General features: G+C 41.0%; 1 protein-coding gene across 3 annotated transcripts in view; it reads right to left on the bottom strand.

Annotated features, from left to right (window-relative positions):
• LOC114786117 (ras-specific guanine nucleotide-releasing factor RalGPS1) overlaps positions 1-23,589 on the bottom strand; it is an 83,763-nt gene that overhangs the window by 57,873 nt on the left and 2,301 nt on the right. For all 3 annotated transcript variants that reach the window (XM_028972967.1, XM_028972969.1, XM_028972968.1), the window contains exons 2-4: positions 8,526-8,665; positions 6,374-6,478; positions 6,145-6,195 (exon numbers count right to left, since the gene is read on the bottom strand). In XM_028972967.1, the coding sequence (XP_028828800.1) occupies positions 6,145-6,195; positions 6,374-6,478; positions 8,526-8,582 (213 nt within the window). In that variant the 5' untranslated portion in view covers positions 8,583-8,665. The remainder of the gene's footprint in view (positions 1-6,144; positions 6,196-6,373; positions 6,479-8,525; positions 8,666-23,589) is intronic.

Below are 23,589 nucleotides of genomic sequence, written 5' to 3'. Positions count from 1 at the left end.
TCAAAATTCTGAAGAAGCAATATAAAATCACATCATAAATCTCCAATCTCTAAAACAAGGTTAACAATCTGTATAAGCGTCTTGCCATTGTCAATGAGAGCTGGCGTCCTGAGCTTACCCGAAACCAGTATTTTTCAGATCCTCTCTCATATACTTAGTTGAGTTGATTACTACAATTGGCCCCAAATTAAACCGGCCATTCAGAAATAAGTGGAAAAAATGAATAACCGAGTACCTTGGTTTATTTATACAGAGAAAGCACCCAGATGACAAATGGATCATAATCAGGTTAAATCATGCATGGACACTAATGATTTGTACTGTTTTAATACTTTAGTGCAAACAGTCTTTCCCTTAAATTCAGGCCCTAAATACACACATTCTCAGACATCACAGACTATTCACTAGTTTCAATCTGTTAAGGAAAATGATCATTCATGCTTTTAGATGTATGAGGACTAGATGAAGTTTCCTTAATTTTTTAAATTTAACTCTAAACCAAATAAATAATGAAAGAAATAAGAAATATAACCAGTGTCATTACTTAAGCTATTTGTCATGATCCAGTCCAGCAGGGGTTACTCCTGAGTTAGTCCTGTTTTATTATGTTTCCTAATTGTTATCACACGTGTATAATTGTATAAAGCCATCCTGTTCGTGTCTGTTCGCGGTCGGGTCATTGTTTGGTGATGGTTCCCCTTGTTCCATCTACTATGTATTAAACCCCTGTCTCATGACACCATGCGTATGCGTCCTTCTTCTTTGCAACGTCCAGCCATTGTGACACTATTGTAAGCAGTACAGCGTAAAGTCTCCCCTGCTGAGGCAGTGATTGTTACAGAATAGAAAGGAGGCCCAAGCTCCATGTGCTTTGAAGAGTGTTCCATACACTTCTTGATTCTTCACTCTGGGCATCTCATGCATGGACATTAGCTGAATGCATCTGGCTTAATGAATCTGACAAAAAAAGGTATACATTTTAACCCTACATATGACAACTCTGGGATCTCAAGACATTGAGATGTTGAAGAAGCCCATAAACAATACAGGCTTTAAATTAAGCTGCTACTGCCTGTTTGATGAGGGCTGGACAACTCATAACCTCAAGAGCCTGTTCTCACCATGCTGGTCCATCTAATGTACTGGAGTCTTGAAAACAAAAACATGGGGATCACTCTGTTTTGCAATTTATAATAGATACCCATCTAGGAAGGAGTGTATGCTAAGGAAGAAGCCCAGTCTCAAGACACATATCAGGCTGTTGATGGGACCTAAACTATATTTACAATGATATTTCTTCTACATACAAAACTCTGCCTCCTTCTTACATGGAGGCCAGACCTGCTCTTACATTAAATCAGACAAACGCACACACTCGCACTCCTTCTCCTGGCAGAAAGAGTCTTGCTGAGTTCTCCCTCAACCATTACAGTTTTATGGGAATTTCCACTGAGCTTCCAATATACAACAAATCCCACTCCTTTTTACTACCTCCACTTCACCCAGTAGTGGGGGCACCATAACACGGCTGATTTGTTGACTCTCTGCATCCCTCCTAAAGAACAAGAGATAATGTAGATGTTCACCATTTTTATTCCACAGATAATAATCAAAGTTAACTTCAAATCAAATATTTGTTAAGACCCCTGAAGCTACTCCCAAGTCCCTGAGTGTGTCATAGTCATGGCTGGATTGCTATTACAGATGTTTCTGGGCTGCAGAAAGAAAAACTCAAAACTCTGTGGCAATGGTCGCCTCTATTCCCTGGTAACATCTTCACTTAAATGGCAATGGCTCCATTGCTGAATTGGTTCTGCTTCTTCTGGTCAGTCAGAAAAAGAAAAACTAGAGACTGCAAAATCACTACAAAATCAAAATCAAAAGGCATTCTATGAACTTTGTGGAACACTGTGGTTGTCTTGCACAATAGCAGAGTGGTTCAGTTTATAAAATGTCACCCAATTGGTCAATTTTCAATCAACATGTTTTCTTGTTCACATTGCTTGTTCACATCAAGGTCAAAGGTCAGCTGAGCTGCTGAAATAAATATTAGAAATCCCAAAGGGATGATGCACATGTCCCTTTGCCCTTTGTGATCTGACATGTTTATATTGACATGAATTAGTGAGGTGATGTCATGGGTGAAAACGTTGTTTACCGACCCTTGGTTTACACAGAGAGTGGAAAGTGTTCTTTGTATATCATGCAAAATCTGAAGGGTTTCAGAATTTTTTTGGTCTTTTTGACAGCTATTAAAATGCAAACAGGAACAGTGTGCTCTGGGTTGGCTGCATTAAGTGTCCCAGGATAGGCTCTGGCAGCTGCAGCCCTGCAGAAGAATAAGTGGGTGCTGAAAGACGGTGAGTGAACAATGTGCTGCATAATTTTACATTATATCAGTATGTGCTCTATATGTTGTGGACCACATACTACACACAAAAGGGGCAGTATTGGCCTAGCGGGTAAGGCAACCTGTAATTGGAAGGTTGCCGGTTCGAATCCTGAACCGCCAAGGTGCCACTGAGGTGCAATTTTGCAGTCCCCACTGCTCTCTTTCATGGCTGCCCACTGCTCAACAAGAGCGATGGTTAATAGCAGAGGAAAAATTTTCCTTGTGTCACAGTGTGCTGTGCTCGTCACTTTCCCGCACACAAAACCAGGTTCAGACGCTAATCTTATAGCTTGAACTTGTACACAACATGCCTTAGAGTTCTATTAAAAGCTGGTTTTATCATTTATAATTTAAATAATTCTGATATATATCATCTGAATATGACAATCTACACTGGGAGTGAACATATTTCAGAAGCTCTGTAAGACGATCAGCCATAAGAAAATCTAATGAAGATATTTCTCATGGGGGAAGAGCTACTCATTCAGATATTTGCTCCCATTAAAAACACGCAGTACTGCTCAGGAGGCATTGGAAACTGGCCACAGGAAAGGTGTTGGCCATTTCCTGTAGGGTACTCATCACAGAGGAGAAAAGGAACGTAAACAAAGCTGTTCCCAGACCACAGGAGCACCTGTGTGCTTTGACGAATAAACCTCCTGACAGATGGATGGATTTCCCAGGGAGAAAGCTGAGACAAAACCAGAATCCCATTAAGCCCTGGGCTGATGCGAGCTCCTGTGGGCTCCTGAGCGAGATCCTCAACTCCGACACTGAACCAGGAAAGCTCATTACACAGCCCCTGAAGCCCACCACAATCACAGGAGGGTCATTTTTTAGACACGTCAAAAGGAGCCAGGACATGTGACAAGTCACGGATCTGACCTTAAAGGAGGCATTTCTCACAGTTTTGTTTACAATAAAGATTAATGTGCTCCAATTGAATAATGACTATCTGTGATGCTACAATTGTGAGAAGTAGCTGGAGAAAAGGTCTTTCACTCATCAAGCTCCAACCTTGAGCACCAATAGACATTAGTTTAGAGGGAAATCAAGTTTTAATGGGGAAGTGAGTGTGTGTGTGTGTGTGTGTGTGTGTCTAGTCCTCCAGTATTTCTCCACCATCAATTAGACCACCAGCAACAGCATTACCACTTCACGACAGTGTCAAGGACCATCACATAGAATAGAATAGAACGCCTTTTACTGTCACTATGTACACGTACAATGATACTTTATTATAAGACATTTAACTCACCCTATGGTGGTTATGTCTTTTACATAGATTGTTGTTAAACGTTTGGCTCTGTGATGCTGGGCACATTCAACGGGGTGTTATCTGCCTGAAGGTATCTGTCCACGTTTTATGAGGATACATCTCTTCATTAACATGTGCTTAGAGCTAGATGTTTCACCAGTTACTTTACATTAATTAGCCACGTATACCTGGTGTGACAGTTTCGTACAAGATTTGTTCTTGATAATATGCACCACATATTTTTGGCTTCCTTCAGGATTAAATTGTCTCTCTTAAATGCTCACCAGAAATTGCTCACCAGTCTGAGCTTACTGAGGTGGAATTTCAGTCTCATTTTTAAAGCAGGCCTCGACACTTATTATTTACAGGTTTATATCACGTGGGACATCTTCTCTGGTGGATATCCAGCATCAGAAACCAACTGGCCAGACACTCTCCAAACAAAGCACAACAATTTATCCATCAATAATTAACGAAATGTCTCACATGGGAAAAAGATGCTGGTCTGCCATCAGCTGCTATTATATATTAGGTGATCTAAAAGTTTGATTGCTCTAAGGAATTTAAACATCAGATCACCAGCAGACAGAGAGACTGAAAGCTGAGAAAAAAAACACATAAGAAATGTTAAAAATGTGCTTATTTCACCAGTATTAAACAAAGGAAAAGGAAATGCAGCAAAACACATACTATAATTTTTCTGAAAGTCAAATAGTAAATTAAAATACTGATGAATTTCAATAAACATAAGCCTCAAGTACTGAAACACTTTATAGAGCTGTGGCTGCACTCCATCATTTCATGCTCAATGGACCAGGTCAGGAGGTTAACATGGACACTCTTTATCCATCTTATTAAACTGCTGGCTAAAAAGGTCCCCTCTGTAGTGAGATGCTGCAATAAAACTCCTGAATACAGAAGGGCTCAGTGATTTAAATAAACATACAGTCACTGCTGGGGCAATGGCCATGTTATAAACTTCACACAGAGAACATCATGCCTACACTTTGCACAGTCATCCCCTTATAAGACTGTTGAAAAACTAAATGTTGATGGGTCCACAATGACCTAATCCAGTAATTTAAATTGTGCTTCTGGGGACAAATTCATCTCTATTTCTGTTCTAACAGACAAGGGGGCAGTTTTACAGGTCTTTGGCTGACTGGGTACCATGTCTCACATGGTGAACTGGTTTGGTGATCATCATCCATATTGGACCGCTCTTGAAAGGGAATGAACCAGTCTCCCTCTTACGACAAGGTCATTCCATTTGGGATTGTAAGCACCAGAAACTAACAAGAAGAAATAGAAATAGAAAAACTGCTAATGGCCAGAAAGAGGTGAGGAATGCACAATAGATGTGTGTATGAATTTGTTTTAAATGATTTAGCTATTTATATATTTGTTTTAATAAAACATGTGAATAAGTTTAATGACAAAGTAAATTTTGCATTGTTACACAGAGGTAGTAACACATTTATAACACACATGCGGCATTTTCATTACCATCGGTGCTCACTCAGATGTAAAAATAATTGTCTGTGTATTTAGGCCTAAAAGCTAAAAAAAAATCCATGGAAGTATTGTTTCCAATAATGAAAACAAATTGACAAATTCTATTGCTATTCATATGTATCTGAATTCAGTCTGTACAGGGGTGTTCACTGATTAAGATGATTAGTGTCCGGTTTGATAATATGACACAAAACCACAGGAGGCAAACAGTCAGAATTAAAACATTAAAAAGCTGAGTTTATGTCCTGTTCACAAGTCAACAAGACTGATGATTTATGAAACTAAAACAAACCATTCAACAGCATAATTACAAAGTGTGGATACAGATTACTGGGATACCAACGCTAAAGCACAGCAAAAAAAAGCATTAGTTTACAGACTGATTATTTCGCCTAGTCTGTATGTAATGAGGACCATTTATAAACATCACCTACCAACTTTAACTATAACTTAAACTTCCCATTATGCGCTTGTCCTCTGTATCTTACAGATCACACTACCTGAGCCTTCCAAGGGACCTCAGAAGGTTCTAGTACTGGAGGGCAGAAAGGGGTTTATGGAGGTGGAAACTTCTGCATCTCTTCACGGAATATTTCAGCCTGTGTGTCGTGCTTTTGGAAAACAGGTTTCCTAAATCTAGTGACCCAGTATGGCTGCTGGACCATTTTTTGGAGGAGAAAGTTTTTTATTTTATTTTTGCAAACCAAGGAAAATTTAAGAGCTGAGTGTCTGAGTCTGTGATTGCAAATGATTCCATTGGGTTGTGCCTGAAAGCCTTCATGCACTCTTATAAAAGCCCATATGCATCAATGTGAGGGCGGTCAAGTGCAACAATCTTTAGAGCATGCAATCCACATCAAGAGCATACAACCTCAAAACAAAAATCACAGTGGAAACTAATACAAGCTAAGCTCATATGAAAACCCCTTCAGTGTAGAGTGGTAGAAACACAACCATTTTGGTGTATATTAGATCTTACCTCCGGCTGTATAGCCTTGAACACGGGAGCGTCCATTAGTGTGATCTGGCTCTAGACAGAAACATTAAAAGAAAGATGATGATGATGACATTTATTCTTTATTCCTTTTTTCTGGGTTATGTTGGTAAGTGTAGCGCATCAAAAAAAAAATTGTGATTTATGCCTGTTTATGCTTGGATGGGCAAGTAACCGTTTGTCTGTAACATCATTAGTTTCTTTTGAAACTCACAGCAAACTCCTCAGGAGTCACCTTCAGCACGTCAAACACAACAGCATCGTAGCTCTTTGCGTAGTCCACAGTCGGCCCATCCAGAGACTCCGAGCTGCTGCTACCCTGGAGACACAAACACGGGCTGATTGCCATGTGTGAAAGACACGATCTCACAGACAGTGACAGAAGGGATTATCAGGAAAACACAAAGAGAGACATGGGTACACAGATAACAGTGACTGAACGAGAACTTGACACAGAAAGATAAATAGCACCTGAACCATCAAGGTGCCACTAAGGTCACTCGGCTACTACCATACCATTTCGCTACTACCACAGGGGTAGTAGCCTAGTGGGTAACACACTCGCCTATGAACCAGAAGACCCAGGTTCAAATCCCACTTACTACCATTGTGTCCCTGAGCAAGACACTTAACCCTAAGTTGCTCCAGGGGGGGAACTGTCCCTGTAACTACTGATTGAAAGTCGCTCTGGATAAGGGCGTCTGATAAATGCTGTAATTGTAAAATCACAGCCAGGTTCATGGTTCACCACATTTCTCCTGTGCACATGGTCAGCAGGCCTGGCTGCTACCACACAGGCCAAGCAGCAGGAAGCGATAAAGCCTTGTTATGAGTCATGTAACAGGAGGTCAAGACAGGTCATGAGTGCAGGTCAGCAGGGGCCGACAGATGCCAGAGGCACTACCTCATCACCACTGTGCTAAACCAAGCTCATGCTCAGCCAAGCCTTTCATTAATCTTGAATTTCTCTCCAAACTCCACAGGCCCACGTGTGCGGGTTCTTGTGAGTGAAGTAATGTTAGGTGAACAGATGCCAAACGGCACCACCGCCCTGCTACCGCACAGAACCCCTGAGCCATTTATTTGGTTCGGGCTGCTCATTTGAAAAGCGATAACCATTGAGTGGCTGTGAACTGCATGCCCGCTGCTTCTCTAAATGACAACAGTCACTTCAGCTGCAGGGGAGACTCTTCTACAGAGCTCCTCCTGCCACTGCCTCTGGCCAGACAAGGTCCCGGCAGAGCAGAGGGGAAGAAAATCACGTTTGTAGAGAGATGATAAAAAGCATGCTGCTGTGCACGGCCCTAAAAATCCTCTGTATCGTGTGATTTAAAAGTGGAGAATACACCTCGTGCAAGGAGAACCATCGCTTTAGGTTTCCCGAGACTAACAACACTTTCAAGTCTCTTCTCTTGTAAAAACAGAAAATATAGAACAAGAAAGACACATCATTAGGATGTAGAGAAAGAGAAGAGAGGGATTTGTGGGATGGACCTCTGGCGTGAAAGGGGCAGAAGCAAACACAGGGTTACACAGTGTTGATTTTAAGGGCGAAGAGGTCAACAGCATTTATCTGACTCAGCTTAGTGACCTTGCTCTCAGGGTTTGGTGAGACACGGCTGGAAAAATGCCAGTTAATAGAGCAAATGGTACAATCCATGTTTCCAACAGAAGCAACAGGATAAACTAATCTTGGGAAGGCCAAGGATAGTCTCATAACTACAAACAGCAGACAATTACTGTAATAAAATATCAATATGTTGTAAAATAATATAAATAAATGTAAAATTACAATTACAACATTTAAAAAAACGGAATTTGATCATAAACAATTGCATTAGACAAAACAATTATTCTGCACAATTATTCTGCAATAACTAAAAATACTGCCCCCGATGACTGCAAGTGATGATGCAATATATGCCAAATACTGCAGTTACCGCAATACTGGTACCTATTGCCCAGCCTTTGAGATTGTGATCCAGGTCTCGTCTGAATTACCCACAAACCCAGGAAAGAAGTGGTAAATTAACATCTCCATTCGGACCCTGGACACTTGCGTGAATGAGAAATTTATTAATGACTACTGCACTGTACAGGTTGAACCTTCAATGGTCTCTCGATACAATTTGATTCCGATTATCATGTCAACAATTTGATTCAATATCTCGATGCACTGCAATGCACCATGGTGCATCTCATAAATATTTCTACGTTAATGAGATGATTATTACTCCTACCTGGAGCAGTGCTGTACTCATATCAGGCAGCCACAGTCATTTTGCCACCAAGCAACGTCATTATGATGTAATTGATAATGTTTGGAACTGCCTTGATTATGAGATGTAGTTATCACTTTGTGATACCTCTGAAGTGGCCGAGGTGATGCTGGCACCATCCGACAGGCCGTTCCTCCGGTACATGCTAGCGAGGGTGCCAGGGGGCTGTGAACGGTGGGGCGACAGAGGCCCTTAGCTGGGCCCCACACATAGCCAGTCATCCATGTCTGTAAAGAGAGGGCGGAAAACGGGAGACAGCGATGAGCCAGACAAGCCGGGAAAACAGTTAAAGTTCCAGACCTGCTGTAAAACGGCATGGAAGATTACAAAAAAGCACCATCACACGGAAAGGGATTTAAACCACATTGGGGGGGGGGGGGGGGGGGGCAGAAGGACCCAAATACATTTTCACAGGGGAAAAATAAGGGATTGCGTCATGTCATGAAATAGTGTGAACTGAATAAAAAAAATCTGCACCACCCAGGACATCAGTTTTCGTGCTGCTACCAGATACTGAGGCAACCAAACAAAACTATCAGAATTAATAACCATCTTCAAATGTTAGTTATCAGTTTCCACGCTGCTCTAACGTTCTGGAATTGTATTTGGGTTGTATTAAACCCAGGAAAACACAGGAATAGGTGGGGCATGAGTGAGATAAGTTATTAGTTGCCAAAGACATTGCTACCTATACCAAATCCACTTTAATGATGACTACTGAAAGCTTTCAGTAGTCATCATATCTCACAATGACCAGTTGCTAAATGTTTTAGTTATTTTCCTGACATCAAATAATAAGCATTACATTACTGGATACCTGCGGTGACAAAGCCTTGTATAGAAATATGAAAAATACAAGATGGAAATCTGTGGATCGCTCTTCCATTCACAGACATGCTGAGAAAGCGTCTGCATACCTGACTGACCAGTGGAGCACAACATCAGAAAAAAGTACGACACATAGGAAAATATTTTTCTTTTACAATGGAAATCCGCATGGTCAAAACACCAGTGCTTCACTGAACATCTGCATGCAAAATTGGGGGAAAGAGAAAGCTACAGCTAGAGAGACAGAGGGAAAGATACCATAAATGTGTGTTTTAAGAATATGTTTAAGAAGTAAAAACTATAGTGTGCATAGTGTGAAGTGACTAATTAAAGGATTAAAAAGGAATGTATACATGATACAAAACGATGTGCTATGCTCTTTCATATGAAATCCCAAATGTTCCTGTATTTTCACTGCCTAATTTTAAGATCTGCAGATGCCAGGAAAAAAGGGATTAAAAGTATGAATCATTTTATTAGCCTGACAATGAACATATTGTGCAGACCAAATCCGTAATTGTAATTAATTGTGCAAAAAAAAAAAAAAAAAACACGGAAATGATCCTGAAAGTCACATGCACTGAAAGTCACGTCTCTCCACAGCCTGAAGGCCCCATCAGGTAACTCAACCCGCTGAGGACACTTTAGCACTTCTTGATTGCAGATGTGACAAAGTGAGTACCACATTTGTAAAGCTCAGAAAGGAAGGGGAGGGGAGGAGGGGGGTATTCACCAGTTACAAATCTCATAGATTACCACCTCACAAGGGAATCTGGTTCAAGTCCAGATGTGTCACATCAGGTTTAAATCACATTCAAAAATCACATGCATTGCAAAAATCACCTAAGGTGCGATTTTATTTTCAGGCAGTCTATTTGAGATGGAAATTAGTAGTATGATGTCGCCCCCTAAAGTGACATAGCTGAACTGCAGAAATTAACCCAAGGCATCGACGCTGTATTCCCAACCGTGCTTGTCACATTGAATTAGATATACTATTTGGTACCTTTGACCTGGTTCTAAGCCTAAACAAACAATACATCTATGTAAATATATGATCTTGTTATCCTCGACTGCAAGGAGCATTAAGCATTCAAAGCTCACCAGTGGTACAAAAACTGGGGCATCTAGCAAACTAGCTCCATCCAGGCCAAAACTCAGGTATCCTGGACACAAGACAGCAGCACTAATCACTGCACCACTGTGCTGTTCTTAGTGCTTCACATGCAACTCAAATATTTTTTTAAAAGCCAAAAATCTCTCAGTTCAATCATAATTAGTGGTGGGCCGTTATCGGCGTTAACGTGCTGCGTTAATGTGAGACTCTTATCGGGCGATAAAAAAAATATCGCCGTTAATCTATTCACAAAGTTGTGTTGGGAGCTGGGTCTATACTATGCAAGCTATTGTGCCGGAGTTAAATGATTACACTAGATTTATAAGTATATTTCTTCTTTCTTGTGTATTTCATTTTCTTATTTTCTAAAGACTTTTATTTTGTTTTTGAGACCCGGTTCAGGTCTCTTGGACACATGGCGTGAGGTGTGAGAGGTGCGTGGGGTTTGTGTGCAAAAAGTTATTTCTTTCATTTTAATTTATGTACATATTAGGAATATTTTGCACGTGTGTTATTTTGTGAATATTTTGTATGTTCTTTTAATACTGTATATTGTAGAGAGAGGTGCAGAAAGCTACGATGTGTGACGCAATGTTCTGACGCGACCTTGCTTTTTGTACAGAATACACTTTGCACAGAAAATCTCTTGGCTGTCAGATCATCATTTGTGGTTCAAGAAACAAAATCAAAAAGTTACACAACGCAGAAGAAGAACCGCTACACTATGATGACTTTCACCTTGATATTTTAGCGCGGATGTATACCTAGCCGAATTGCACTGTAGTAGGCGAGAACGAGTCTTCGAACTTGAAATTATCACTTCAAACGTGACGTGGTAACATGGATGCAGCTATTTAACTGAATAAACAGTTGGTAAACACAAGTACATCTTATTGAACATAGTTTATTTTCATCACCAATTATCATAGTAGAACAGCTTTCTTAAGCAGTTTGTGATGCATTTTGGAAACAGGAGATGAGCCCCTGGTCTAATGCGCCACCTGGCTTGAGAAACCCGTTCTCAAAGACTTACTTTTAGTCATTATTTGGGTAGCACACATATTCTGAATGCCTTTGGCAGATTTCAAATGAGCCATTTTAATCTAGATTAATGTAGATTTATCTAGAATCTAGATTAATCTATATTAATTCCAAGATTACAGTGAGATTAATCTAGATTAATCTATGACCACCTCTAATTAGGGCTGCACGGTTTGGGGAAAAAAGACATATTGTGATTATTGAGATCAATATTGCGATATGCGATTGCGATATGATAAATGGCACATGCTTGTATATCAATGAAAATGAAAAGTCGCATACAAATTACTAATAGTGAAATGTTTAATTTCAAAGTGAAACATACAAACTACTTATAACAATTTGAAATGCCCAGTGCTTTCAAAATACAATATTCTACTAAGATTAAATAATCACAAAAAACTCTTAACATTACTGTCGAACGACAAACCCTGGTAAGGCTAAACAACTGTTTTGATAATATTTGGCCATTATAAAATCCTGTATTATAGTACTTACGTTTAACCAAAACGTTGTTTGGAGGCTGACTTGAACACAGGGATGCATAGCTTTGCTAGCTTAGCTAAGGTTAAGATTTGTAAACTGAGGTGAATTTCTTTAGGAAACCTTCAAAGTTTGAGAAAAGTTAACTAAACAGCCTATGCCTGTTTAGGCCTATGTTTAGCCAAACGTTGTTTGGAGGCTGACTTGAACACAGGAATGCATAGCTTCGCTAGCTTAGCCTAGCTTAGCTAAGGTTAAGACTTATAAAACGGGATTTTATAATGGCCAAATATATTCAAAACAATTGTCCAGCCTAACCTATGAAATGTAATCCCCCGGGATCAGGTTCGGAGCGTACAGCAGTTTGTACAGCCCTAAGCAGCACAAGAGTGAGGCATTTTTATGCACTACTCTCCATAGACATGTTTATGCTTCACGAAACAGCAGTGCCTATCGCAATATGGCGGCGACGTTGACGTACGATGCAGCGCGTCATGCAACGTCGACCCACGAGTCATGTGACCAAACACGTAACATCCGACTGAAGTGAGACTTCAGTCAGCTCGCAAACTTTGAGAGAATGAGAGAGATCCGATATGTTGCCGATCCAATCCATGTACTAATCATTTAAATCGCAGCTTTTTGCGTTCATGTAATCGCACAGACTGACATCGCGATTACGATTGCGATTCGATTAATCGTGCAGCACTACCTCTAATCATAATCCTCATTGTCCTTAATTGTCTTTAATGATTAAGTTCACAACAGAAAAGAAGAGTGGGATCACCTCACTGGTATAAAAGACCTTAAAAGCCTCTTTATTTAGTGCCCCATTCACAGCAATTCACTGGACAAAAGATCAATAACCTTTCCCTGAGAGAGAGCTATTAAATAAATAACCACGTTTCACTGATGATATTGATTTAGCATTTATGTAGTTGAAACGAAGTAGAAGCAAACAGCCTTAATTCAATTAGTGCAGCCAGTCAGGCCGACCAAGGTAAAGCTACTGCTCATCCTACTGTACATTATAAAGCAGGTAGAAAGCGGAGTAAAGGTGAAGCAAGCACAATAAACTATAAAAGTATTTTCAAAGATCTGGTGTGCTATATTTATTCCAATAAGACTGGTAATAAAAGCAAAATATCATTAGTGGCACTATAGTCACCCCTTTTCTATCCATATGAGAACAGGGAAAAATACGAACTGTTCAGTAACAGACTGTTTAACAGTGGGTGACAGAACAATGACAGAACAGTGTTCCATCAAGTACATGAAATTTGACATTTGGTTTTCTGATTATGACTCAAAATCACCCCTCAAAAAAAGTTCATGAGCTACAATATTTCAAAGAACAATGAAATAAAGGCTGTGAACAGCCTGGTATGAACAGCAACATGTTCCTACACACTAGGTGGCAGTAACAGGTCGAGCGCAGGGGACACTCCACACTGTCATCATTCGTTTTGCCCTACTTTCCATTGACTAGCGTCTTATCTCTTAACTTTGTAGCTCTGCTGCAGCGGCAGTACATCAGGCGGGAGGCTTCCTCCCCTCGCCGCACAGCCCAGATTCTCTCAATACAGCACAAAATAACAAATGACTAAGTTCATTCAAAGTCAAACGTTGCTGTGTTAATTCCAACTCGAATTAGTTCCCTTCTGATCAGCGCCGTGCATTTGAGTAACAGTAACGGGAGTTTCTGTTTTGTTCACTGTATGAGTGACATTGAACTTGTGCTTTAAAATGCTCCCGTAATTGTTTCATTTTCTGGTGAACACCCTTGCGTTGTTTATCTTCACCAGGGCCCGAGTGTAACCAAGTGGGTTTGGAGTCGGGGGTTTTGCACACTCGTGTTAATGAATGGATCTCATCTCGCTGCGGCCCTGGCGGGCATTTTGTTTGAGAGGTACAGTCTGACCATACCAGCTTCTGCTGTAATCAGTTTTGGAAACCATCTCGGGTGAGCATGAGTGTGAAAGCTATTACAGGTTTCTATGGTAACACTGTTTTCATCTCGGTTCTGTGGATTCAGGTTCGGTCTCCACTGACTAGAATACAGACGCTCCACTCATCTTCCTGTTTTCTTCATTTGTTTAATTAAAGATCCAGTTCTATTTCTAAACCAGGCAGTGAGAAGCAAAGCAAAAGTGTTCTTTTAGGCATGACACACATTACACACATATTACATATTATTTGATGCTGAAAGGAATGTTCCGGTATAATTAGTATACTGATAAAATATTAATTATAAAATATAATAATTCTCAAGCATATAGATAAATGTTATAACTGCAGTGAACCAATTGCCATTATACAAAAATACTGGAAATGTGAAATGAAATCAAGAGCGTGTGTGTGAGACGGCCCTCTGTGTTCCTAACTACGGTCACTGTGGTGGTAGAAAATGCTCTACATAAATAAAGCAGCATCCTGCCCAACTCATTTTCACAGTCACTGCTGCTTTGTACAATGTCACTGCAAACGTCTAAGGCAGATGTGAAACTAGTTAAAGGTTTTTTTTTTTTTTTTATCCTCCCAAACGGAACTGTGAAAGAGATCAACAGATGCCATTTTCTACCGCTACACTTTATATTGTTATTTGGCATACATTTTATTACAGTACATACTGTATAGTATTTATAGTATTTACTGTATTTATAGTGATGTTGAACTGTTTTCTTAGCTCTGTACAATAATAGTTTCGGTGTACCTTGCACTCTTTACTTATGAACATATGAACCTTTTCAAATGTATATTCAATTTATCCAAATATTAACATGATATAAGTGTCAGGTAAAGGCTTAAAAAAAAATTGTGTTGAGAAGAATTTTGTCTTCGTTCATAGCAGCAGTTTGAGCAAGTTACTGTATATTTTGGCACATTTTGTGCATTTTTGCAGTTTGAGAATGCGCGAACCATAAGATGTGGAAGACTGATGTACGTGCTCACCCATACACACACAAAATTTAAAAAAACATACATACATACATATACTACATACCTTAAATGTTTCATGACCTGATTTGAACAGAGTATTATACAGCAAGTTAATATGAACTGTCTTTCAGCCCCATTTCCACTCTCTGTGTCCTAGTAAAATCCTCTTTTAACATGGTACACGGTGGCACCTTGCAGATTAAAAATAACCTTCATTAAATAAATAAATAAATAAATCGGGCAGTTTTAACAGCGTGCACTTTATTTATTTATTTGCTGGGGACAATAGCACAACTCTCGCTCTCCATTTCTGTCCTCCTCCTCAGGCTGTCTCTTCCTCACTCTCCCTAAACAATAAGGGTGGTGCTGTGATGCACGGGGAGTGCTGTGTTTCATATCCATTAAGGCTGGAGCATGAGGCCATAATTACACACCTCTGACAGAACTGCAATTAGTGTCTCACCGGGAGCCCAGCTCAGAGGGTGGAGCAGACCGGAATAGACACGGAGAAGGATCAAGGGTAAAGTGATGCTGGGTACAAATAGGTGGGGTATTAGTGTGAATTATTAGACATATCAAATTATGTTGTAAAAGCAGAACAATGAATCGGTAACTGATCTGTGCATCTGCCATTGAATGTGATTTAATTAGGGCTGCAACCTAAATAAATGTATTTGACTGTATCTGACGTGTCTCCAATAACTTGGCAGGTTAAACATTGTAAATGCATTTGTTTGAATTTGGTCAAAGTAAAAAAAAAAAAAAAAGTTAAATGGCATCATCAGCAGCAGCCATTCATCATTCAACATGCAGCAGATGAACTGCTTGCAGTATGATTTGTCAATGCCGTCGTGTGGGATTTTAAATAGGCCCTCCACTGTAATACAAATGAACACTGACCCACTTATGAACATTGCCTACCTGACCAGGAGACCAATCCAGAGAGAGTAATATAGGCCATGCCAAATCCACACCCCAGCCTCAAGTACTCCACTCATGACTTGAAACAAGATACTGTACGGTTCTATGAATTGCCTTATAATTATGAAACTATTATCTATCCAGCCATTCACATAATGCTTTGTGAATAATGCAAAGTAAACTTTGGTTTCAGGATTTGTGAACATTTGACATTTTTACTCCTACTGTAGGGTAAATAATTATTTTATCACTTTTAAATGGTAGGTTTACCTGAAAAGAAAAAGGTTGCATTTTTAAAAAGATGCATTTTCATGAATGAAACAAGTATCCATCAGCAAGATTTCTATTTTATACAGGTGAGGAGTAGACATCAGGAGCTTCTCAACTGACATTGGAGCTACTCATCCTTTACAAGGATGAGTCCCCGCACTGCTCCCCAAGCGCCTGCTCACCAAGGGCGATGGGTTAAAAGCAGAGGACATATTTCGTTTCTCTGCTCAAGAAAGTACATGTACAGGTTTGCCACTGAACATCTAAATGATTCAGAGAAGGTCTGGGTGAAAGTGTTGGGGTGAGATGAGACCACAATCAAGCTCTTTGGCATCAACTCAACTCGCTGTGTTTGGAGGAGGAGGAATGCTCCCTACGACTCCAAGAACACCGTCTCAACCGTCAAACAAGGAGGTGTTTTTCTGCCAAGAGGACAGGACAACTGCACCATTATAAAATGGATCAAATACTTATTTCATTCATGAAAATGATAATTAATTTATAACTACTTTGAAATGCATTTATCGCTATTGTTCAGTCCCTCACTGTTCAAATAAACCTACCATTGAAATTGATCATTTCTTTGTAAGTGGGCAAACAAAAGCAGCAGGGGATCAAATATTTATTTCCCCATTGTATGTAAAGATTGTTTCAGACCAGGACCATCCTTTCAGCAGTACTTTTTCAAGACTTGGCCCCCACATTAGAACACTGCTCAGATGCCCATCCAATCCACAATCTGTGAGATCCAGAAAGATGGATGCCCTACGTCACACTTTTATACATTTTATGTGTATACAGTATATGACATCTAGCATGACTACATGGTTCATAAAAAAAATAATGAAACAAAAAGTTCTGACATTTAATATCTACCCAGCTGAGAACATTTCAGATTTCAGAATTCTATCAACATTCCCCAGGCTCTTGGCACAACTCCTCTATACTACAAGCAATAAGATTCAATTGTGGCATTTGGATGGAATTCTCCAGTAATAATCACATATCCCAAAAATGAAAGCTTTTTGATGTGTTTTAACCAAAATGTTCTACTGAATATGCCAAACATGCCTTCTGTTCATGTGCAGGTGTGTTTTTCTGCTGACATTGACAGTTCTGTGGTAACACTGTGGCTGCCACATGACACAATGCAGTATGCAAAATGCATAATTAACACACAAAAAAAAGAAGAAAAATACTAAAAGGGGCACTTCACAGTGCCACCGGAACCAGGAAGTAGAAGATGCCAGTGTCTGAAAGGTTCACGTGGCAGCAGCTTCTTCAAAATCTCCAGCTTCAGGAGCTTAATGACAGATTAGTGCAGATGGCTTCTTGAATGTGTGAATAGGGAAAAATCTGCCTGGGTCGTGGCTGAGAGCTCCTCTGACAGGCTGCTTTTGTTGTGGAAAGGTCCAACTCAGAAGGCTTTTCTAGGATGCAAGCGGCACGACGTCCCTGTGGGACACAGTGCATGAATATACTGCAGAGGTGAGGCAGGCTAATGAGGAGGCCACCCCAAACCAGAGCCTATGTCAGAGTGCGCCGAGGGCGTCAACCCTACAGGGATTCAGGGCACGTGTGGCAGAGGTGAGTGAGGGAGGAAATATGACAGGAAGGAGATAAAAATAAAAACCGTGAAACCGTGTTTCAAAGACGCATGAGGGGTGTCTCCACACACACACACAAAAAAAAAACATTAGTTTCACCTTCAAGATTCAAATGACATCATCACTTCTATCCAGCTACACAATACTTTTGTCTGAGCTGATGAGGTCACACAACGCCATGTCACACTGACTTATTTTCATTGGCAGAACAACCCAGCTGCCAAGTGACCAATCAAATAAAATGTCTCAATCAACACGCTGTACCTGTTATTAAACCCTGTTATTAATTATGTAACACTATGATAAAAAACATACTTTATGAATACATTAGCTGCTGTTCTAAATTGAATAATTTGATCTGCAGGACAGTTTGAACTCCCTGACCTGGTTAATTTCAGTCTTCTCTACAGTACAGCAGCGCCCTTCAATCCTGTCCCCAGCTTAATCCATCTTAATTAGGCTTGCTGACTATCTCATAATGCATGCGACATGTTGCAAGTGGTGTCGTGCGTGGTTCAAACAGTGATGTGCATTAGGTGCATCATACTAATTTTAAAAATTGTAGTAATTATGTAGACTGATGAATTTTATTATTGAAAATGATGATTTACCCAGAAAAATATTGGTTGACTTCCATAAACTCAATGATTAAACAGAACTGGTTCAAACAAGCTTAATAATGGATAAAGAGGAAAAGGAAATTAATAAAAAAATGCGTATGTAAAATAAAACCTATGCACCCATATTTACACAGCACATTAGAACGTTTCAGCATATGAAACGTTTGCTATACACTGCACATTATTTTCATTATGTCATTTATTTAATTACATAAATTTAATTGACATAAATCCTAAAGAGAGGCTTGGACTGAGGGTTTGATTGACTGTATTACGTGAGCCAAAGCTGCCTATTTTATTGACAACTAAAAGAAAACAGGACATCGATGGCCAGCAGCACTCTCCTTTTTTTTGTTACGAAAGTGCATGATTTCGCTGAGCCGTGTACAATAGATGAAGTCTGAGAAGGCATCTGAGGTTCACCACGGGTCTCTCCTCTCCTGCGGCTCGGCTGGACATCTGCCAAGGCCTTCAAACAACCCCATTCTCTCGCCAGCAGAGTGAAAGCGGAGACATGGGGGGGAGAACAGCCATAGCCTCACCGCCATGAGGTGGACGCACCAGACTAGCGTGAGTCCAGACTGTGATTGACAGAGAGATTTCGGAAGAAGCAATACAGAATAAGGAAAATGTGTAAATGCACACTAGCAGCTTTCTCCTGCGTCTGACAGCACCAACGCATTGCTGCTGTGCAACTTCCTGCCACAGGGTTTTTAAGTGTCACAACATATCCTGCAGTCAGCTGCATTTGCCTCTGATGTGCCGCAGCGGACTCGCGCTCTTCACCTGAATAAATCATACACTCTCGCTGGGACTTAAGCCGCTAAAGGTTGGTCCACGATCAATAATCCACCCCAACCTTCACCAAACAGGCTCACTCGCTCTTTGGTGGACACAAATAGAGCCATGAGTGTAGGGGGTGGGGGGGGGGTTGTCCTTTCCACCATGTTCACAGGCAGCCTGACTTTGCCTCTATCTGCCTTGGGGACACGCAACCCTGTAAACCGTCCCGTCAGTCCCATTCCCTTCAATACCAGTCACTTGAACATCAGGCCTTTCAGGCATGTCTGGCTGAAAAGATGGTGTTAAAAGGAACACTGAAATGAAAAAGGACCTTTTACATTACAGGTTTTTAATGTAAGCATTTAATGTAATTTACAATAAGTGTTCTAGAATACAAAAAAAAAACACAGACCATTTACCAGGTTACCTTGCTCACCTATTCGGTAGAATCAAGTGAAGTGAAAGAAAAAAAGTGAAAAGTGAAGTGATTGTCATTGTACTGGTAGTAGCCTAGTGGGTAACACACTCGCCTGTGAACCAGAAGACCCAGGTTCAAATCCCACTTACTACCATTCTGTCCTTGAGCAAGACACTTAACCCTAAGTTGCTCCAGGGGGGGACTGTTCCTGTAACTACTGATTGTAAGTCACTCTGGATAAGGGCGTCTGATAAATGCCGTAAATGTAAATGGAATTTACATGTGTCCTCTGCTTTTAACCCATCACCCTTGGTGAGCAGTGAGCAGCCATGACAGGGGTCCGGGGAGCATTGTGTGGGGACGGTGCTTCGCTCAGTGGCACCATGGAGGTTCAGGATTCAAACCGGCAACCTTCCGATTACAGGTCCTCTTCCTTACACACTAGGCCACCAGTGCCCCTCAGTGGTGCATCTTTGTATGACACCGAATCCAGATACCACCCTTCGCAACTTAAAGTTAGGGCATAAAAAAAAGGTGTTTATATTTATCTTGAATCCATGTAGACAGTCATGATTATTCATTTTAATTGTCATTAGATCATTATATTTAGGCAGTTTATTCAGTGACACACATAAACCGTTGAGACATTTTATGCTGATACTCATGTTGACTGTATTAGCCCCTGCAGCATTATGTGACACACAAAGGTGACACTGTACACACACACAAGCACGTGGAGTGAAACCAGGCAAATATGCAGCTATTCTGATTCTTTATTCTCTTGCCCGTTTACGCAGAGTGGGCAGATTGTGCTTGGTGATAACAGTAATGAGAACTGAAGGTGACCTTGTACCGTAAGTCTCACGACTCAGGACAGGAAAGGAGTTCCGGCCAGGAGAAACTCGGTTGGGGATTTTTTTAAATCATCAGCTTGATTATCTGTGTGTGTTGCTGACCAGACAGACTGCAGAATTAGCAGTCGGTTAAAGACAGCGGGCTGCAGACACTTCTCTACTCCCAAGTATTCCCACAATCCTCTGCTCTGAGAATGTTGTCATGGTAACAGCTCACTACATGGAAATTCAGGCTGCCTGGATGCTGTTGTGAATAACTGGGAGCCTTTGAGAACTGCTGTGGCAAAGAAAACGGCGAGATGGAGGTGATGGTACAGTTTGTGACCTACCTACATATCGGTATCAGCAGCAAAACCGGTCACTTCAAAGACCTCACTGCACCCGTTTCCTGTCTATTACACTGCCACAACTGAAAAAATATCAGATCTCTGGTACCAATTCAACTCACGATAGGCTGTGATTGATAGCATCAGAGGTCGGCAAAGATCAGACAGAAAAGTTTCCCATCAGCTTTAATCAGATGAGTGGAAAACACACAGCTTTCGGGTACACGTCTGTGAAAAGGCACCACGCCCGCAAAAAGTGTTTTGTTGTTAGAAAACACGGAAACCATGCTGCAGGCGTATGAAAAGCATACTGGATGAGCGCAAGTATTCTTAAATGTCGATGAATGACTACAGTGAGACAAGGAGAGACACGAGCACACACAGTCCAGAGGCGAGGCAGCTATGGAGACACTCTGCATATATATCTGGGTCACAGTCTAAAGTTTCACGCACTTTGATCCGAGACTTGATGACCGACGCCATTGATTTCACTATATGCTGTCTGCCCTAACAGGCTTTATCTAAGCCAGCTCACCTTTGCGCCGTGGATTGTGGACAAATGAACAGGCACGACTCAAGCCTCACCTGATCCTGCTGCACTGCTTTGTCAAAAATGGCCACATTCCTGCAAGCCTGTTTGATCCCAGTGGGGTCGAAGCTGGCTGCCACTTCGCCTTTGCCCTACACGAGTACCTACGGGAATAATCTCAGCCCTAATAGCGCATCCAGCAGGCGTAGAAAGCAGAACATTCATACGCACAAAACAAAACGATTTAAGAACACGGAAAAGAGATAAAACATGCTTCCAAAATGAAATGTTGTTGGAGGAGCACCTAAGTTCAGCCCTAAAAGTCAACAGACAAGTTAATGGCCTCTTGTTCATGACGAAGGTTGAGTAGCGCAAGGAGCGGAACTGGGAAACAGGTTTCAGTCCCCCCCACCTGACAATAAACAAAAGATGTGTCACCAGCCCCAAAAGGCCTCCACAGACAACCAGAATCTCGTATTTGAGGGTCTGAGCGCTGACAGGGTGACTGCAGATAACTGTGACTGTATATCACTGTAGATAAACGCTACAGAGAGCGAGAAGGCGTGTTGATAGAAGATAAACCAGACAAACAAAAGGTCAGGAGGTTCCATCCGAATAACGTTTACCAGTCGGTGGGCCAACAGGTGGGGCTCCCAAGCTGAGGTCCACGAAGAGTAAAACAAAGGGAAAAAGGGGAAAGACGCGGACATCCGAACATCCGTTTATACCGCACTCCAGCAAGGGTAGACAAGGGCTGGGAAACTGGCGGCCTATTAGACGCATCCACTGCAGAGTCGCAAACGGCAGACCTGAGGACTAACATCCTGCACGTCCAACACTGACACGAGGTCTTGTAATAACCATGACAAGTCGAGTCGAGCAAGCTGTAATAACAACATTCCTGCTGCCTTCCTATTATCTGATGAATTACAGCGTGCATCGCCTTTTCATTCAAAGTTTTTCTTTATTTTGATAACCATTTACGTTGGTAGATTCTCACTGAAGGCATCAAAACTATGAATGAACACATGTGGAGTTACGTACTTAACAAAAAGTGGAGACCTGACCTCCACAGTCACCGGACCTGAACCCAGTCGAGATGGTTTGGGGTGAGCTGGACCGCAGAGTGAAGGCAAAGGGGCCAACAAGTGCTAAACACCTCTGGGAACTCCTTCAAGACTGTTGGAAAACCATTTCAGGTGACGACCTCTTGAAGCTCATCGAGAGAATGCCAAGAGTGTGCAAAGCAGTAATCAGAGCAAAGAAACTAGAATATAAAACATGTTTTCAGTTATTTCACCTTTTTTTTTTCAGTACATAACTCCACGTGTTCATTCATAGTTTTGATGCCTTCGGTGAGAATCTACCAACGTAAAATAAAGAAAACACATTGAATGAGAAGGTGTGTCCAAACTTTCGGCCTGTACTTTATATCTCTGCAAACATCTATGTCTGATGTATTACGACGATGAATCGCATTTGTCCCTGGTGCTTCTTGATGTACACATCAAAGTAATTTAAAAACTCAACTTATACCTATGATTTGAAATCTAAAGTTGAAGAAAGTGTTCTAGAGTTCTGTCCAATTTTGTGCCAATACTTTAGCACTTCATTCAATGTAAGGCAGAAAATATACTGAGGCTAAAGGAGACTTTTATATAAATAATGACAAGCAAAGGGACAAAACACACATAAATGTTTATAGTGGTACGCGGTGATTTCTAAGTTAAAAATGTTTTTCCTTCTTCAATTATACACATATCGTATCTGTAATGATTGTGAAATCATGTCATTGCCACAGACAATATTTTGATGTGTTAGTGTGCCACTGGATTCTTATCCCTAATTCCAAAACGGCATGAACAAATCTCACAAGCCCTAATTTGTTCATAAATATAACAAATGCAAGAATAAATTAGCAAAATATAAGAATGAGCAAAGGTCATTAGTATGACTGAGACAATTTACTGCTGCCCCAGCTCCATATACAGAGATTCATCAGCTGGCGTCTCTCTGCTCAAATAACAGTGGTGTACCATAGCACCGGGTAAAAATACAGAGACAGACGACTTGAGTTACAGACAGAGGTCCTGTGCCACACATTCAAACAGCTGCTAGGGGTGAAGACAGCCTCAGATGACCCCATTAACTTCCAGCAAATGATGGGGTGCGCATAACCTAGACCTGTATCCATGGGGTCCACGATCACCACGATCCAAAATTCAACCCGCAAGGAATGACTAATGGACAAAAAGGGGGGAAAACACACACACACACACACACACACACACACACACACACACACACACACACACACACACACACACTCGCCACAGTTGACAGGCAGAGCCGAGGGATTGTGGCAGCAGAGGAAGCTGACTGAAACTGTGTGGTCAAGCAGAAACATACACGCA

Source organism: Denticeps clupeoides, chromosome 3 (genome assembly GCF_900700375.1).
Source record: "Denticeps clupeoides chromosome 3, fDenClu1.1, whole genome shotgun sequence".
NCBI lineage: Eukaryota > Metazoa > Chordata > Actinopteri > Clupeiformes > Denticipitidae > Denticeps > Denticeps clupeoides.
This window is presented reverse-complemented; position numbering and strand designations above follow the sequence as displayed.